Source organism: Tachyglossus aculeatus, chromosome 8, assembly GCF_015852505.1.
Source record: "Tachyglossus aculeatus isolate mTacAcu1 chromosome 8, mTacAcu1.pri, whole genome shotgun sequence".
In the NCBI taxonomy this organism is placed as follows: Eukaryota; Metazoa; Chordata; class Mammalia; order Monotremata; family Tachyglossidae; genus Tachyglossus; species Tachyglossus aculeatus.
The window spans coordinates 16,162,916-16,183,093 of NC_052073.1; the positions used below are offsets into that span (position 1 = coordinate 16,162,916).

At 39.6% G+C, this 20,178-nt stretch overlaps 1 protein-coding gene across 1 annotated transcript in view; it reads left to right on the forward strand.

The window, feature by feature from the left end:
* GNAS (GNAS complex locus) overlaps positions 1–20,178 on the forward strand; it is a 133,688-nt gene that overhangs the window by 69,167 nt on the left and 44,343 nt on the right. The window contains exon 6 of the mRNA XM_038750374.1: positions 4,771–4,868. Coding sequence (XP_038606302.1) covers positions 4,771–4,868 — 98 coding nt within the window. The remainder of the gene's footprint in view (positions 1–4,770; positions 4,869–20,178) is intronic.

The following is a 20,178-nucleotide window of genomic DNA, read 5'->3' on the forward strand; positions in this document are numbered from 1 at the left end:
CTTTTTTACAGCTCTCAGTGTGTGGAGGACAACTGTGCTTCTTTTTTTGCTATTTGTTGTTGTTTTTCCCTAGCTTTTTGGAAGAAAGTAGAAAAGGCCATATTCTACCTCTAAACTGTTATCTGCTCAGAATATCAACGAATTAATGTTTATTTATTGAGAGCTTACTGTGTACAGAGCACACAGCACTCTGATGGTTCTACTTTTTTTACAGCTCTCAGTGTGTGGAGGACAACTGTATTTCTTTTTTTGCTATTCTCTGTTGTTTTTCCCTAGCTTTTTGGAAGAAAGAAAAGGCCATATTCTACCTCTAAACTGTTAGTAATCTGCTCAGAAAATCAACCAATTAATGTTTATTTATTGGGAGCTTACTGTGTACAGAGCACTGTACTAAGCCCTTTTAATAATAATTAGGGTATTTGTTAAACTTTTATTATGTGCCAAGCACTGTTCTAAGTGTTAGGGTAGAAACTGGACAGTCAGGTTCCACATGGGACTCACAGTCTAAATAGAAGGGAAAACAGATATTCAGTCCCCCATTTTGTAGATGAGGTAAGTGAGGCACAGAGAGGTTAAGTGACTTGCCCAAGGTCACTCAGGAGACACATGGCAGAGCTGGTATTAGAACCTAGGTCCTCTGATTCCCAGGCCCATGTTCTTTCCACTAGGTCATGCTGCTTCTCACATTTAGAAGAGTACAACAGTGTAGAGTTGGTAAGAGGGATCCCTGCCCACAAGGCGCCTATACAGTGATGTCTTACCAAATGAATAAGAGCACAGTGTTGTCCCCTGCTGTTGGGGTGTCAGACATATTCTGTTCTGTGACCACAGGTCAAAACTTCTCCTGACAACAGCCATGTTGCAGTGTGAACCTGTGAATACGGGGGGATGTGAATTCATGAGCACAGACCAACATCAGAAATAAAAGTAAATTTCCTAGCTGGCAGTAGGGCTATATAACACTCTCTTCTCCTCTTTTCTCTCTTCTCTCCTTCTCTTTTCTGTCCTTTCACTCTCAAGTGCTGGAGTATATACAAGCTTATCAGGTTGGACACAGTCCATGTCCCATTTGGGGCTCCAAGTCTTAACCCCCATTTTACAGATGAAGTAACTGAGGCACAGAGAAGTTGTGACACGGCAGACTAATGGCAGACTTGGGATTAGAACCCAGATCCTTCTGGCTCCTGGGCCTGTGCTCTATCCACAAGGCCATGCTGCATAATCATTGGTACCTGAATAATACTCATCCCAATTTCTAGGGGCCAGAAAAGATGAACGAATGTGCAAAAAGTTCACTTTCAAAGGCACACCTTCATGAATGAAGTCTCACTTTGTATCACCTTTGAACCAAAGGACAACTCTACTTCTGTTTCATCCCTGCTATCATTCAAAGCGCAACTGTGGATTTGATCCTTATTAAGATTGTTTCCCATTTTGATCTTTGCATTCTCTGAGCAGCATGGGAAAGACTAGATAGGATCCAGGAAAAAGCAACAAGATTAAAACCAAAAAATTGAGGTGACTTAAATGAGTTAGTGCCGCTTAATCCATCAAAGAACAGACGACTAAGTAATGACTTAAGAATTAAAAATGAGGAACATCATGAGCTGTTTCAAGGGACAGAAAAGAAATGGCCTCCAAGTTTATAACAAGAGCTTGATTAGGCAGAAGGACTTCTTAACTACAACTGTGGTTAATCACTGAAAATTGGTAGAGATAATGAAGGCAGTGGGTGTTCAACCCATTCAAGGACCTTGGGCAAGAGTAGGAACAGGGAGATAGGGTGATAACTGGAGGGTGAAGTAGAATTCAGAAGCTTATTTAACACGGGAGGCTTGAGCAGGTTTGAAAGTAAAAAGAAAGGAAGGAGCCAACAGAGATTGAAAGATTAAAGATGAACTGCAAGAGAAGGAAGAAATGTAGAAGCAACTGTATTTAATAGGCAAGAAGGGATAGTGCCCAGAGTAAAAATAAAAGGAATAGTTCATTAGACTCTTTCCTAGATTTCTCTCAAAGGAGATTGTGGATTGGGGATAAGAATTAACTCTGGGTAATTCATGTCTATTTATCTCTATTTAATAATAATAGCAATAATGCATTTATTAAGTGCTTACTGTGTGCAAAGCACTGTTCTAAGCGCTGGGGAGGTTACAAGGTTGTCAGGTTGTCCCACGGGGGACTCACAGTCTTCATCCCCATTTTCTAGATGAGGTAACTGAGGCCCAGAGAAGTGAAGTGCCTTGCCCAAAGTCACACAGCTGACAGTTGGTGGAGCTGAGATTTGAACTCATGACCTCTGACCCCAAATCCCGTGCTCTTTCCAATGAGCCACACTGCTTCTCTCAAGCAGCCAAGAAGTAGCAGCAAAGTCTTCAGAGATAATAAAGGAAAAAAAGAGTAACTGGGGGACAGGACTCCCTCGATCATGGTTCTGTTATTTGGACAATCTTTTCAATTTTTCAACTGATTTGTCTGAGATATGGAAAATCATAATTACCCTTGTCCTTGATGCCTAAAAATTGATTTGGGGATTATTTGTTCCAATATTTTTTCTACAGATAAAATGAGTGATATGTTTCTTCCTGGAAACATTTATATAGGAAGAACCTATACCAGGATGTTTTGTTAGCTTATGCCAACAAATGAATCCTTATTATGGAAGCAAGAAATTCATTTATGGTGACATGCAGGAACTAACTGCCTGACTATTACTTATGGGAAATTTTACCTCAGAACTTACAGTGCCTGGCACATAGTAAGCACTTCACAGATACCAGCCCACCCACTTTGTTCCTTTAATGCTAACCATCTCACTGTACCTCGATCTTGTTTATCTAGTTGCCACCACCATTATACATTTCAAGAAAACATCTAGCAACAAAAATCAGAACACAGCTCAGTTTTCATGGTGCAGGTTCTCAGTCCTGAGCCGAAGGACTGGGCTAGTCTGTAGTTTTCAATGGGAAACTCCACTGCCACCTCATTATTGAATAGGGAATTCTTTAGTCAAAGTCTGAAACCATCCCAAAATCCTTATGTCAGTTAATGGGCAAAATTGCATTTTATTTCTAAAAATATATTATCATTGTGATCTAGTGCATGTCTGACAATACTAAACCTATTTCTCTGGAAACTCATTATTTTTGAGGATTGCCTCAAATATCTTTATTTGACAATTTGTGCCTGGTCTTGTGCTTCAGAATCATCATCATCATCAATCGTATTTATTGAGTGCTTACTGTGTGCAGAGCACTGTACTAAGCTCTTGGGAAGTACAAGTTGGCAACACATAGAGACATAATCTTTTTATACTAAAAGTATGAACTTGAAATCATCAGTTTTTACGTCACTAACGTGCCCTGATGAATCCCGGAATCCGCGAGGAGCCAGAAACATTTTACAAACCAATCTATAGAAAGTCATACACAGAGAGGACTTCTTGACAAGCAAATTCATGAAGCATTCCATATTTTTATTCAAAGCTCTTTGAAAATCCCACCTCCCACAAATCTTCTCCAACTAAATTATCAGTACAGGTGTACTGCTTGTTCTCCTCAACCACAGTATATAAAATCTAGAGATGCACCAAGCACTAATTGCTGACAAAGCCCAGAATTTGTAGGCCCCCAGTCCTGTGTTACTAACATTCAATCACTGAAGAGAGGCAAATGGGGTCAGGTCAAACCAAACTGACTCTTCGCCATTTGAGACCAAGTGGGGCTGAGGTTCAAGGCTGTGGATGTCTGATCCCATTTGGGACCCCCTAAGTTGTTCACAGCTATTTGCTCATTCTCCCATATAGTTTCTTTTAAATAGCAAAGTCATAATCCTTGGCTGTTTCTGCTAATCCTGTTATATTGTACTCCCCCAAGTACTTGTACAGTGCTCTGCTCATAGTGCACAATAAATCCAACTGAATGAAGACCTCACACATACGTCTTTTCAACTTAGATTTAATCTCCTTCAGCAAGTAGTTTTAATTTCTGGATCTGCATATTTTCTATATTCAGGGCTTGAGTTTTAATTGCCCTGGGGTATAATTCTTAAAGGATTTCATCCTCCCTCTCCTTCCTGTGTTTGTTGAGTTTGGGTTTCTCTAGGCTGGCTTTCCTTTAATTAGAAAGGAAGTAGAAATAAGAGGGTTTAATGTTCTATGCATTCTTCAGTTCATATGGCATGTAATCCCCCTAAGAGTTCTGAATTATTTTTAGCCACTTAGCTCCTGAATCCTATGCCTAAAACTTAAACCAAAAGGTGTGAACATTATAATCAGTACCTTCAGAGAAGAGAAGTTGCTTGTAGGTATGCTTTCTTTATAATATTTTGTATTTGTAGAGTATTAGCTCTAGGAATCGCAAACTGCTTTGTAAAACATAATTTATTAATCCTAATAACATACTTGTGAGGCAAAGAATTATTATATTCATTTCAGAATGTGTTGCTTCTATAAGATTAACTAATAAGTTGGTGGTAGAACCTGCAATAGTACATGCTTAGATGCCTGGCAAGTAATAAGTGCTTAAATGCCATAAAATAATAAATTACCTAGGCATCGAAATTACCATTGGCATGGTGCAACTGTAATGGTGACATAGTTAAGGTGAAGTGGTGAAAGTAACACTAAATTAAGATGAAAAAGAGCATGTGATAATTTTTTCCACATGTTTTTTTTTTGTAGACCTAAAGAAATGGTAAGTCAGCTCTCTCATTTTATTGATACTTTCTTGTCAATTTTTTTATTGAAATTATATTCCTGTGTTTCACTTTTAGGAGTTCTATGAACATACCAAAACACTTTGGCAGGATGAAGGTGTGAGAGCCTGCTACGAGAGATCTAATGAATATCAATTGATTGACTGTGCCCAATAGTAAGTAGCACACTTTTACTTCTTCAGCAAAGTCTAATTTTCCAAATGATTTAATAAAGGTATGAGGAGATTAATTTTGATCAAGTAATAGGTGTCAGTTCCATAGTTCAGGCATATAATTATGATTTGTTAATGATTTTTTCTTAGACCTAAGGTAATTATTGCCACTTAGAATTAAGTTTGCTTCTGTAATCCTTTTGTGTTTATAGTGAGGTACATTATGTATATGAAACACGCTCTTCTCTTTTTGGTACATAATGAAAATATAACTGTAGCTGGATCATTTAAAATTGGTTTGACATTATGTCTTGGCGTAAAATAAATCGAAATGCATCATCCTAGTTAGACAACTGGTTGAGTTGACCTTGAGGCATTTAAAGATCGTAGATAGAATAAAAAATTCATTCTGATTGCTGTTGCCGTATTTTGTTGATAATAGGAGCCAAGTGATGTTTTTCCTAAAGTATTTCATTCCTTTTTGTATGTCATGATGGTAATACTGCATTACTATTATATATAGATGTGTCAGATTGACCCATATATTAATTAATTTTTTTAAAAAAGCCCAATCCCCAATTCTGTTGTACTTTTTTAGTTAATTCAATCTCTGGTCATTGATTTTGTGGAAGTCAAACTGAGTTATCCCATTGATGATTTTACCATCATGCTCCATCTAGTGGAATATTGATTTTTGCAATATGTGCTTTTTAGCCAAAAAAAATTCCTCTTTGATCATTTAATGGAACTTTTTTTTCCCAAGGACCTTATTTTCAACTCTTGACCTACTTAAGTTTTATTATAGTCCCAAGTTAATGTCCATTGAGAATTGAGATGGTATTAGAATGTGAAGTTTATCTACTTGGATTATATTGTACCTCTTCCAAGAGCTTAGTACAGTGCTCTGCACACAGTACATGCTCAATAAATACCATTGATTGATTTGTCTCCCAAAAATATTTTGTACATAAGAGTGAGCTGTGTTCTGATTTTTGTTGCTAGATGCTTTCTTGAAATGTATAACTTTATAGAGACTTTGAGAAAAATATGTTCAGGTCTTCAAGTGATCAACTAAACTTTCTTAGAAACTGGTCATACTGCATTAACCAGCACTTAGAACAGTGCTTTGCACATAGTAAGCGTTTAATAAATGCCATTATTATTATTATTATTATTAATAGCATATCTACAATTTTCAGACAAATGTATATTTTTGCCTGAATTGCCCCAGTGATTTACTTTGTACTGGCTTTGAAGGCACAGCCCACTCAGATCCTTATAGCCTCATTGTGTTTCTCATGATTGATTCCAAATTCAGGGCTATTAGATGACTGATCTAGCTTTCTGGCTAATTTGTCCAGTCTCTATCTGTACCATTAATGGAGGTAGAAACTACTTTTTAAAGATCTGTGTAGTTAGACCTAAAAAGCCCAAATCAGGTTACATTAATTTCTGTTCCTGCTAAGCACTCCTGATAAGAGAGCTGCAGTTTAAATGTAATGTCCTGCCGTGACCACCTATGTTTAGAATATAAATTCAACATTAAAAAAAATTCTTAATATAGAGTATATGTTCTAGGTGCTTTTATGTGGGTTTCCCATGTTCCTTTGCTTCTATAATGCAACATATTACTCAAAAGTAAACTCGTTAGGAATGTGACTGTTATTGCCTTTTCATTGGTGACTAGAGAGATGGAATAAGACAGTTACTTCTATTTTAGTTTTCAAAAATCAGGGTCCTTAACTTTCTGAATAAGGGTTTTACCGGGCAACAATGAAGGTGTTGTCTAATGAAGCACCTTTGGGTCCGTTCTCATTTGCTTCATCCCAATTCCGGCTTGCTTTCTGAGACTAGCTACAGGATGGGCAGCTTCAAGGGATGAGCCATAGCCTTGTTGGGAAGAAGCCTCCCACTTTGCCTCTCAACAGCTTTGAGCATATTTCACATTTGGGTGTTAACAGTGAAAAGCTTCTTCCTGCTACTTAGTGACTCAACTTTTTTTTTAATGGTATTTGTTCAGCACTTCCTATATGTCAGGCAGTGTACTAAACGCTGGGGTAGATCATCATCAGTAGTATTTGTGTGCTTACTATGTGCAGAGCACTGTACTAAGCACTTGGGAGAGTACAGTACAGCAGAGTTGATAGACAAGTTCCTTGCCCAAAATGAGTTTTCAGACTAGAGTGGGGGGTAAGACATTCACATAAATAATTTATAAACATGTAATTTATGGATATGTGCAGAAGTGCTATTGGGCAAATATCAAATGCTCAAAGGTCACAGATCCAAGTGCATTGATGACACAGAAGGGAAAGGGAGCCGGGGAAACAAAGGACTTCATCAGAGAAGGCCACTTGGAGGAGATATGACCTTAGGTTAAAGACAATCATTTTGGACACAGTCTGTGTCCCACATGGGGCTCACAGTCCCAGTCCCCATTTTACAGATGAAGAAACTGAAGCACAGAGATGTTAGGTGACTTGCCCTAGGTAACACAGCAGACTAGTGACAGAGCCAGGGTTGGAACCCAGGTCTTCTAACTGCCAAGTCTGCACTCCTTCCACTAGGCCACATTGCTTCCAACAAGGAAGAATCCTTGTGATGACTGTGTATTTTGAATGTGAGGTAGCCTGTAACCCAGGCAACAGCAGTTCCCAGCGTGAGGGTCAGAGTGCCGTTAACAATTGCAAGTCATTATCATCAGCAGGAGCAGTATTTAACTGAGTATCCATCATGCGAAGAGCATTTGGAAATATATAATAAAAGTAAGAAGATATAGACCCTTCTCTCAAGGAACTTACAACCTAATGGGGGAGGAAGGATGTCTGTCATCTTATCTTCTGTCATTTAAGTGTCTCTGCCTCCACTGCACTGCTGCCAATGTAGAGTCTTGCAAGCACAATGCAAATTCCAGAATGTCGCTGTAGAAACTCCAGAGCAACTGTAGTAGCTCAAACCCAAAAGCAGTATTAACTGCTACAGTTACACTGAGATCCTGGCTCCTGTCCTGCCCGATTAATACCCCATATGCCTGCTAAAAGCAGGTGTAACAGTATCTCCCAAATGCTCTTTGTGCCAGGAGCGACATGGAGCTTGCAGCCAGATATTTTTCTCTCTATGGCATGATGCTAGGAGGGAAGAAGGGAATGTGAGAGAGGAGTGGTAGAGTTAGGAGAAATGATTGACTTCCACAAGTGACATTAGAGGACCATATGTTGCTCAAGGGCCCATGCGTTTACAAGAGATCTGATGTACACTTTCACCTACCAGAACTAACTGTTTAGGAGAGTACAGTATTGGTGATAAACATAATTCCTGCCCTCAAGGAGTTTACAGGTTAATGGAGAGCCTAAATGCCGAATACTAAGCTCTTTTAAATGCTTCCTATTGGCCAGGCACTGCACTGAGCACTGGGGCTGATGCAGGTTAATCAGGTTGGACACAGTCCATGTTCCATGTGGGGTTCACAGTCTTAATCCCCATTTTACAGATGAGGGAATTGAGGCACCGAGAAGTTCAGACACTGAACTTGACACTGACACTGACACTGAACTGTAGTACCCTCGTCTACAGAACAGTAATTCAGTATCTGCTCTCCCTCCAACTTAAACTGTAAGCCTTATGTGGAACCTGATTATCTTGTATCTACCGCAGTGTTTAGTACAGTGCTTGGCACATAGTAAGTGAATATTATTATGATGTGGTGAAAGCCAGATTAGAACCCAGATCCTCTAACTCCCAGGCCTGCCATGCTGCTTCCCATTGAAACATAGCCTCATTAGATGGGGTGTGTGCTTAGAATAGGTGACTTTGGCGTCCCTAAATAGCTTTTATTTGGCACCGTGAAATAGGGAAAAATAAGGATGCGGAGAAGTACAGCTTCGTTCCCTGAAGCGTGGCAGACTGTTGAGATACAACAGCAAACATACCAGACTGATCTGAACAGAGGGTTTGGGAGAATCACAAGACTAACAGGCAAAACCAAGAACAGCAACATGTGCTAAAAATAGCAAAAATATCATTCCAAATTGGGACAGCCGGTACACGCCATGATGTAGAAGATTTTCAGGCATGTATTGGGTTATTCAACCATACTTACACATGGGTAAAGTTCACCATCCGTGGTGTCATCTTGGAATATGATGGTTGACTATCTAGTGATGAAAGAGGCTTTCTGTTACACCAGATATGATACTCATACTAATGTTTTATCCCATACCTTGCGCAGAGCCCAGGGTTGCTGGACAGGAGAGAATGCCTGGTTCCTAATCCAGTCTCTGAGTAGAAGGAATTTTTTTTTAAAAAAACTGAATACCAGGATTTACAGCGTGAATGGGTGTTGAGTTGCTCTGTGTATGTGTAAATTCATTCAATCGTATTTATTGAGCATTTACTGTGTGCAGAGCACTGTACTAAGCGCTTGGGAAGTACAAGTCGGCAACATACAGAGACGGTCCCTACCCAGTAATGGGCTCACAGTCTGAAAGGGGGAGATAGACACAAAACAAAACATGTAGACACGTGTCAAAATCGTCAGAACAAATAGAATTAAAGCTATATGCACATCATTAACAAAATAAGTAGAATAGTAAATATGTACAAGTAAACTAGAGTAATAAATCTGTACAAATATATATACAAGTGCTGTGGGGAGGGGAAGGAGGTAGGGCGGGGGGAACGGGGAGGAGGAGGGGAAAAACGGGGCTCAGTCTGGGAAGGCCTCCTGGAGGAGGTGAGCTCTCAGTAGGGTTGTGAAGGGAGGAAGAGAGCTACCTTGGCGGATGTGCGGAGGGAGGGCAGGTGTGAACGAGGTACAGTGAGGAGGTTAGCGGCAGAGGAGTGGAGGGTGCGGGCTGGGCTGGAGAAGGACAGAAGGGAGGTGAGGTAGGAGGGGGCGAGGTGATGGACAGCCTTGAAGCCGAGAGTGAGGAGTAAATATAAGAAGAGCCATACCAAATCATCCCTATGGTATGGGCCTCAGATGCCTTAGAGAATATGACACTGTAGAGCTTAAAGTCGCTCAAGTATGGTGGTATGGGATCTCAAGTTTATAGGGGTTCAAGCTTCAACACTCCGATTAGCATTTATTGAGTCCTTACTGCGTTTGGAGCACTGCATGAGCATTGGAGAAACTTTCACTATTTTATGGTCCCAGCCACTGGAGAGTTTAAAATCTAAAAGGAACCTCAAGTGGAAGCAAATTACCAAATCGACAATATGCTAACATTTAAGAGCAAAAATAGAAGTGATTAAAAAACAAGAACAAGCTATTAAATAACTAGAGGAATGCCAGTCTTAAGTTACTGCAATATTTGTCATTTGCAACATCTGGCTGTGGTCCAGGAGCCATCTGATTGCCCCATGCCAGGGCATGTCTCTGTTGGTTCCCCTGAAGAGTGCCACTAGGTTGCATTATTTGAGAACTATGGTCTGTAAAGTAATATTAAGAAACAAGATACTGTATGTTATGCATAATAAAACCGAGGCAGAGGCAGGGAAATATGGAAGTGTGGCCACATCACACCTTGACCAGTGTCACACATGGTACACTAAATCTGTTTGCACCAACTTGTGGATTGTGTTATAGCAAAACAGACTCATGTTGTGGGAGGACTGTTCCTCAATTCTTCCACAATCAGGGAAATATTGCATGGGATGAGTATATTCTGTCAGTGGTGGACATAATAATATGGGAGTCCATATCAAAGAAGTCAGTCATGGTATCTTCAAACCATCTAATTCCCATTAAATCTGTGACTGTTACTCTAGGGTGATTTTTCTCATAAAACAAGTTTCATCAAAAATGCAACCCTCACAGTTTTCTAGGATAACTCCTAGTACCTATAATGCAAGACAGCTGTGTGTTGTTATTGTGCAGTGAGCCTTTGTATGTCCAACATACAGAGCACATAGACACTGCCCACCATGCATGCCCAGTAAAATCAAAGTGCTTTCTCAGGCAGTGGGACCGCCCTAAGGATTACCAGTTTAAAAACTCAATGATGGTATCTCAGAGAAGTGTCAGAAAAAGAGAATCCCTGTACATCTTGAGAACAGCAAGCCTCAGTGGACCACATTCCCTAGCAGGGGGCTCACAGTCTTAATCCCTATTGTACAGGTGAGGTAACTGTGGAACAGAGAAGTGAAGTGACTTGCCCAGGGCCACACAGCAGACAAGTGGTGGATCCAGGCTTAGAACCCATGACTTTCCGACTCCTAGGCCTGTGCTCTATTCACTAGGCATAAATCCTTCAAATTAGAAATTACAGCATATTGAAAACAGCTCAGTGTAAAGGGTAGATTGAGGATTCTATGAAGGCAGTCTCCCCTAGAATGTAAGCTTATTGTGGGCAGAGAATGTGTCTGCTAACTCTGTTGTATTGTACTTCCCCAAGCGCCAAGTTTGATGATGATGATGAAGTAGAAGGTGCATGTCAAAAGACATGAACATATACCATGTTACAAAGGGATTTTAATCACGTGAAAGCATAGAAAAAGAGTGACCTACGGATTTTTTTATTGATTAACAAAAAAAATCAGTGAAGTGGAGGAGCGCAGTCAATTGCATGTACTGGGGCCAACTCTACCAAAAGAACAATGCTATCGGTGGAATCACATGACATTTTAAAAAAAATACTGATATGAAACTTTCACTGTTGTCTTGAAAGTAGGCAGAGATATCACTCACAGCAGTTCAGACCAGCAGTTGCTATGAGTGAAGTTAAAATTTGTCACCGTCCAAGAAGACCAAATTAAAACAACATATAAGCCAAAGTAGAAGTGCCATTATAGAATAAGATTTGGAGAAGAATGGTGGACATTAAACTTTCAATACAGTTGATCTGAGAAATAACCAGGGGTGTTTTGGGGTTTTTTTTACACAGTTAACTATAGATAGGCAGGCACACCTAGAGTTATATATATACACACACACACACACACATATGTATATAGATAGATAATGTGGATTGGCAGGAAGAGATATGTGGATTAGCAGGAAGAGAAAGCACTCCCATCTAACCTTCTGAATCCCAAGCAAGAAAAATGCCCGCACAATTACTGATTATGTACTGGGCAGGGCCATTGACAAAACTTCTTGGTCAACTTATGATAGTATGGTCGGTATAGAAGAATTAATGAAAAGGATCAGGTACAGGGATTTTGTGTTTGTAGGCTTGCTGTGGCATAGTTAAAAAGGAAAAGGACATTTTAAAGAGAGAGAGAGAAGAGTGAGCAGATGGACTTGGAGTTGAGCATATAAAGCAGTTTGGCACCAACCTGACACCCCTTCTTTTATAAAGCTTGAACCAGTACTCTGGAAGACCAGGAAACATTCTTGCCTTTGAAAAGTTATGCCACACTGCCTTCCAGAATAGGAAAGTGCTAACTCTTTTTGATGCTGTATTCCACTGCCTTAGAATTAGAAAGTCTGTGCTAGGTGGTGTGACTCCTGGAACCTATGGCAAGAGGGAGCTTTGCTAGTTTAGAGGTGAAAGTGTCTGGAACATTACAACCACTAGCACAGACCATCTCCCTACTTCTACGTCTCTTCCACCATCCCAGGTTCCTGTCTTTGTATTCCATCGCTCGGGAGGTACAGATCCCAATGGTAAACCCAGGTTTTGGTAAAAAATCACGACAGAAAAATGCTAAAATTAAGGTATTATATAAAGCTGATGAGGTTTAAGACTATCAGGCCCAAGCTGAGGATCTGATTAGTAGAAGGCAGATGCCATAAGAATTTTGCTTGAGGAAACAGGTGGGAAATAGGGTTTAATCAGAGATAACCCCCAAAGTAAGGTAGTGATTTAGTGAACCCACTCCAACTTCCTTTTTACCCCAACAATAGCTTAGAGTAGAGAGTAGTAAAATCTCATCTTTACCACTCTTTTGTCTGTTTCTTAAGTAACTAGGAGAGCAGCACACCTTCCAGCCAACAGGAAGCTCCCAACTCTGATTTTCCTTTAAAGGCCCCATCCCCCCCGGGAGAGGAGCTCTCCCACTATTGGCAGAGAAGCCAACTTTCTCCCAGAATGTTCCAAATGATTCAGGCAGATCCCTGTGGGGAAATTTGTCCTGCCAGGTCTGTGACCTTGCTGCCTAACACATAACTTAAATTGTAACAGATTTCTAAGGCAATTGTGTTTGGTTTTTGAAAGTCAGATTGAATTAATAAATGCAGAGATTCTGGCTCTTGAAGAGTTTATACAGAAAACCAGTGTGTGTTTGTGCACAAATGAAACGCTGCTTAGTCATGTACCTTGCAAGTGCTGAGTTGATCATTCATTTAGGTCATTAAATGCATCAAAGTTACATTACGAGGGGTGGAACCTCATTCAGAACTGCCGTAGAGATTTAGCCCTAAAATTCTATTCATTGAATAAAAACATCGGGACCCATTTCTCTGATACTGCTGTATAATTTTTTATTTAATATGGATTTGAAAATGTTGATGATGATGGTATTTAAGCACCTACTATGTGTCAAGCACTACTCTCTAAGCCCTGGGGATGATACAAGCTAATCAGGTCGGACAAAATCCCTGTCCCACATGGGGCTCACAGTCTTAATCCCCACTTTACAGATGGGTAAGAGAAGCTTAGTGACTCGCCCAAAGTCATAGAGCAGTCAAATGGCAGAGGCAGAATTAGAACCCAGTCCCGACTTCTAGGCCTGAATCAGATCTACTAGGTCATGCTGTTTCCCATGAAAATAGTATGGCATTAGAAATGTAGAAGACCCCCATGTGAATTAATAATAAAGAAAAATTTCATCAGCCAGTTATGACATAATTAGCAGACCATTAGTATTTAATAGAGGGTATTCTATTCACATCCTACTGAGAGCTCACCTCCTCCAGGAGGCCTTCCCAGACTGAGCTCCCTCCTTCCTCTCCCCCTCCTGTTCCTCCCCATCCCCCGTCTTACCTCCTTCCCCTCCCCACAGCACCTGGATGTATGTATATATGTTTGTACGTATTTATTACTCCATTTATTTTATTTGTACATATTTATTCTATTCATTTTATCTTGTTAATATGTTTTGTTTTGGTGTCTGTCTCCCCCTTCTAGACTGTGAGCCTGCTGTTGGGTAGGGACCATCTCTATATGTTGCCATCTTGTACTTCCCAAGTGCTTAGTACAGTGCTCGGCACACAGTAAGCACTCAATAAATACAACTGAATGAATGAATGAACATCATTATTCTAAAGTTGAGCATGGTTGGCTGATGCTTGAATAAAACGTTTTCTCTTTAAGAAAAAAATATTTTTTTCAGGGCTAAAGTGTTTTCCCTTTAAAAGGAATTAATTACATGGAGCAGGAAAGCCTGAAGTAGTCAAGGTGCTTACAGACATTTTTATTTAAACTGGGTGTTAGTGGAGGTGATGTGGCAAAGTCAATAAATGTTTAGATTTGCTGGTTCCAGTTAATATTTTGAGAAAATGTAGTGTTTGGTGGAATTGAAAAATGGGTCAAAACTTGGTTGCAGTTTATGTCCCATTTGGAGGGAAAAAAAATTATACATAAAACTCTACACTGTAAAAATTATTTTATTCATCAAGACATTTTCAGGAGGCAGGAATAATGCAGTTTTTACATACTTCCATTCTTCAGTTAGGTACATTAATTTTAAAGGTACTTCCAATGTGATGAAAAGGAAGTTTCAAAAGAAGGATGATCCATTTTATTCTAAATCAATCAGTGGTACTTATTGAGTGCAAAGCATTGTACTGAACTCTTAGGGGAGCATAGTAGCCCACGAGGAGCTATTTGGAATCTTCATGTACCCTCCTATACCCAGACTATAGATAATAAGAGGAAGGGGGCTGATGACAAGGGGAGCAAAATTGGCAAAAGCCATGCTAAAGGAAAAACAGGTCTATGTGATATCCATTTTGTGCAGACAAAATGTTTTCTGGTCCAACTTGTTCTTTCAAATTGGTTGGTCCATTGGTATTCAGCGATTGGGTGAGAATTGCCTCATGAATGAACATTTTTTTAAAAAATAGTATTTGTTAAAGCACATGTGTCAACCACTTTTCTAAATGCTGGGGAAATACAGATTAATCAGGGTGGACAAAGTCCCTGTCCTACATGGGGCTCACAGTCCAAGAAAGAACAGAAACGGGTGTTTAATCTCCATTCTGTAGATGAGGAAATGGAGACACAGAGAAGTTAAGTGACTTGCCCAGAGTCTCACAGCAGGCAGGTGGTAGAGCAGAATTAGAACCTAGGTCCTCTGACTTCCACCAAGCCATGCTGCTGGCATCAATGTGGATGTCCGGCTGCCAGTGCCGAAGGCTTAGAACAATAGGGGGGTTAGTCCAGACATCAGTGACGTCCAGCTAGCCGGTCAACATTGAGAAAGAACTGTTCATTTCAAAAATTTCTGAAAATAAAATTGTCATTCAGGCTAGAATGTCATTTTTCTGACTGTCAGCAATAACTTTTTGAAACAGATGGTAGAAATATCTGTTGTTATTGAGAATTAATTAGGGGAAACTTCACGGAGAAGTTAGAAAATAGGCAGCAGTTGCATTTCTCATTTTACCACTTAGCATTAATAGGAAAAATAAAATGTGCTGGTATAATCGCTTATCTGTTAAAAACAAACCAAGATTTGTAGGGAATCAATTTGATGTGATCTGAGACTCTGCAGGAAATTAATGGAGAATCTCTGAATTATTCCCCCAATGTTGTAAATACCAAATATGTAAAAGAGGAGGGGTGTCTGAAATATTCTGGGGGAGAAAATGAATGTTTGGCATTTTTAAATTTGTCATTAACGTTTTTGCCTAAAGCTAACTATATGCAATAAAAATATTACAAATTTTGATTAATCTTAAAGAATGTTCTTAATTGTAGAAAACAAATACTTGCATAAATTCACACCCTTTCTTTAGATTCATTCATTCATTCAATCGTGTGTATTGAGTGCTTAGTATGTGTAGAGCACTGTACTAAACGCTTGGGAAGCACAACTCGGCACCACATAGAGACGGTCCCTACCCAACAACGGGCTCACAGTCTAGAAGAGGGAGACAGACAACAAGATAATATAATGAAAGATACATTGTCCATAAGTGGATATAGATTTTGGTGAAGATTTTGGTGATCATTGTTTTAAATGATTTGGCTGGATTTGGCTGATATATCATCATGTGGTATTAAAAGACATTTTGCCCAACAGGAATATTTCATTCAGTCATATTTATTGAGTGCTTACTGTGTGCAGAGTACTGTACTTAGCACTTGCTTGCGGTATTTTAATGTTATGTACAGATCATTACTACCAACTTTTCATTGTGTGTGCAGGGGCGATAAGGGGACAGGATTTTGGGGGGAAAAGAGGAGGGATGAGGACTGGGAGGGGGCAGTTTTTAAAGAAAAAACAGGCCCAAAACCTATGATTTTGAGCCAGATTGAGAACTGGGATGAACAGATCTGGGAGTACAGCTCAAACTGTGGGTATAAACTCCCCCATTATTCCCCTCTCACGCTTTTTCAAAGAAATATCACTCAAACCATAGTAGTAATAATAAATCTGGTATTTGTTAAGCACGTGCTGTACGAAAGGGACCGTAGTAAGCCCTGGTTACAAGCAAATCGGGTTGAACACAGTCCCTTTATCACGTGGGACTCAAGGTCTCAATCCCCATTTTACAGAAGAGGAAACTGAAGCACACAGAAGTGAATTGACTTGCCCAAGGTCACACAGCAGACAAATGGCAGAGCCGGGATTAGAACTCACAACCTTCTGAGTCCCAGGCCCGTGCTCTATCCACTGTGCATAGTATTTGTAGAGCATTCCCTGTGTGGAAAACTCTGTACCAAGCACTTGGGAGAATGCAGTAGAACAGCTCATGGACATGTTCCCTGCCCACAAGGAGCTTACAGTCTAAGGGGAAGATGTTAAAATAAATTATTTGCATGTATGTAAGTACTGTTGGGCTGAGTGGGCAATAAATATCAAATGCTTAATGCATTTGTGTATAAATGCATTTATATAAGGAATGGCATTTGTTCAAGCATCCTTGGGGTTTTTATTAATCAATCAATTGTATTGAGTGCTTATTGTGTGCAGAGCACTGTACTAAGCACTTGGAAGAGTCTACTTTCCCTTTGAAAGTCACAATTTCAAAAATATTGGGAAACACCTTACTAAAATATGTACTGTGAATTTTATTATTTGCTTTTAGTATTGCTTCATTTTTATTAAGAGAAATGGAATATCTTTTCATCCAGTGAAGAGATAACATTTCTTTAAAAGATTTTTGAGCCTTTTTGCCAGAACTTTAAAACAATATACAGTTCGAAAAAATGTCCGTTTGATATTTTAAAAGTTATTCAATGTAAAAATTTGAACTGTATTTTACTATTTCATAAGAAGCAGCATAGCCTAGTGGAAAGAGTATGGGCCTGGTTATCAGAGGACCTGAGTTCTAATCCCAGATCTGCATGACTGCTGTATGACCTTGGGCAAATCACTTAAATTCTCTATGACTCAGTTACCTTATCCGTAAAATGCGGATTAAATTCTCCTTCCACCTGTTTAGACTGTGTTTTCCATATAGTGTAGGGACTGTGTCCAACCTGATAAACTTGTATCTACCCCAGCACATGGAATAATGCTTGACACATAGTAAGCATTTGACAAATGCCTTGAAAATATCTTGAAGTTATCATACTTTTTGCCTTGCCCCACTCTTTCTACAAAAAAGGAAACATTATGTGAGGTCCTTGTTGTATTTTGAATTTGTAGTAGGTGATGACAGCTGAATTATATATACACAATAATATCACCCTGAAAATATACTGAGGGGTTTTTTGAGAGTTTTGAGGAATTAATGTCTGAAGTAAGAATAGGTCCAATAAATTCATAATTAGAACCCACGGTAAAAAAGAATATATTCTGACATGTTTTCATCATCTTGTCTCAGTTGTGTTTGCATCCATCTTACTTCCCCTTCCCACCTTCATTTTGTTCATACATTATAAATATACTCTCAAGGTGTTGTAAACTAGTTGTCTACTATTGGAAACAGTATGATTGTGGGACACAAAGCCTTTGACATGGAAGAAGAGGAGAATGTCATTGAAAGCAGTCACAGTAGAGCCACAGGATTTTGGCAGACCTCAGTCTTTTTAAAATTTTTAAAATTTCTTCCCTTTGTGTAAAACAAGCACACTGTGAAACCCACAGAAAATACTATATATGAACTTAGAGATAACTGAAAGCAGAGATATATCATAATTTATCAGAATTATGGTACTTTTATTTATAAAACCGTGTGCTGTAGTATTATCAGACAAGCCACATTTGGTGGGAACAGCAACAAATTTTATAGTTCCATCCTGCCACTTGAAAAGCCTATGACAATAAATGCCCACTAGAGAACCCACAATTGATTGGGTGACAGAAATGGACCCCGAAGCCTTAGTGCCAGCAGCATGTCTACTGAACTAACCCCAGCCAAATGGAACTCTTTCCAGCCAGTGCAACCTAGAAGTGATGTCACTTTCCATAAGAGCTTTACCAAACACATTCTGGGAACCCCCTCTTCCATCCAGGCCATGGTCTGGGCAACAAATCCTCCCTTGCCTGGAATCCAGTGGCTCGCTGGCAGGCCTCAGTCATCTGGAAAGTAACTGGGGCTCCAGCTTGTGCAGATGGAAGTGGTTGGCAGAGAACTAAAGCAGAAATAGTTCCCTCCTAACTCTTGTCCCCTCCTATCCTTTTCCCCTTTCCCACCTCATTTCTTTTCCTTTCTCTGCTTTCTTTCTATCGTTTTCTCTTTGGGGGCCTCTCTCCCCTCTCCTTCTTTCCTTTCCCTTTTTGATCTTTCCCATTCACTCCTCTCTTTTTCCCCTTCCCGCCTCATCCCATTTCTCTTTCCCTCACTCCTTCCATACTCATTCCCGTTGTCCTTCCAGCTCTCTGCCCATTGTCCGTGGCTTTGTCCATCGCCTAATCTTGTTACTGTCAGAAAAAATATTGTTCCCTTCAGGTTGTCTTTGTATGAAAAGTGTGATTTAATACAAGTAAAATTAGTTTAGTAAAGAATCCCCCACCATCTGAGAACAGCACAGAGATTTAACCTTTTGTCTTTTGGACTTTATTTTGGTGGTGAGAGCTCTTTTTTTTTTTAATTGGCATCACAAATATGGTGCCATACAAGTAGTGGAGGCATACATTTGGAGGAAATAAGCCTATTTAGGTAGTACACAATCCCTTTAACTTTATATTTGTACCCTTAGCTCGTTCCTGAAGTACATCTCATATCCAGAAACTTTCTATTAGTCCGAGTACCTTGGAGCCACTGCAAGGATCCCTTCCCCATTAAGTGCTTATGTAAACTACCAACACAGCAAAAGCCAGCAAAGAGCTATTTTTAAACAAAGCGGCTGCCTTGGGGGAAGGGAAAGACTCTGGGTATGCAGGAAGGCAAATCAAATAGGAGAGTCCCTGTTACGGGCTGTAACCAGCTGTTATCGTGAGAGCTGAGAGGGCTGCAGTGTGTCTGTGAGCATTTTAAAATGCTAAAAATGGAGTCGTTTAGATTTGGAATTAAAGTGCTAGCTGTAGAGCCGTATTCTTTGTCTAAAATTTGACAATTGAAGGTAATACTGTATTTTGTTTTTCATACTGTGAGCCCACTTCTAGACTGTGAGCCCACTGTTGGGTAGGGACCGTCTTTAGATGTTGCCAACTTGTACTTCCCAAGCGCTTAGTCCAGTACTCTGCACACAGTAAGCGCTCAATAAATACGATTGAATGAATACTGTCTGTAGGGCATTATTCAAATATTCACCTATCAGAACTGTGTAACTAACCATTTTTCTTGAACATGATAGTTTAGCGCTTAGAACAGTGCTTGGCACATAGTAAGCACTTAACAAATACCATTATTATTATTATCAGCATCACTATTATTATTTTGAATGAAGCCATTATAATAATTGTGGAATTTTCCGAACCCCTCAAGGTTAACAGGAACCTGTAAGACATGTGCACCATATCTAGGATAGGAATATTTGAGATTTTACTTGATTACATCAGTTTCTATCCACAAGTCATTTTTGAAATTTAATTTCTAAAGAAGTAATTCTTTTATTTTGTTCAAGTATTTCTTAACACTTTCATGCAAAATTGATTTGAATTGCAACATTATCACTGTAGTTAAGACTCAACTGCTAGTTTGCACTGGGATTCACTTCTCTGGGCCTCAGTTACCTTATCTGGAAAATGAGGATTGAGACTATGAACCCCATGTGGGACAGGAACTGTTTCCAACCTGATTACCTTGTATCTA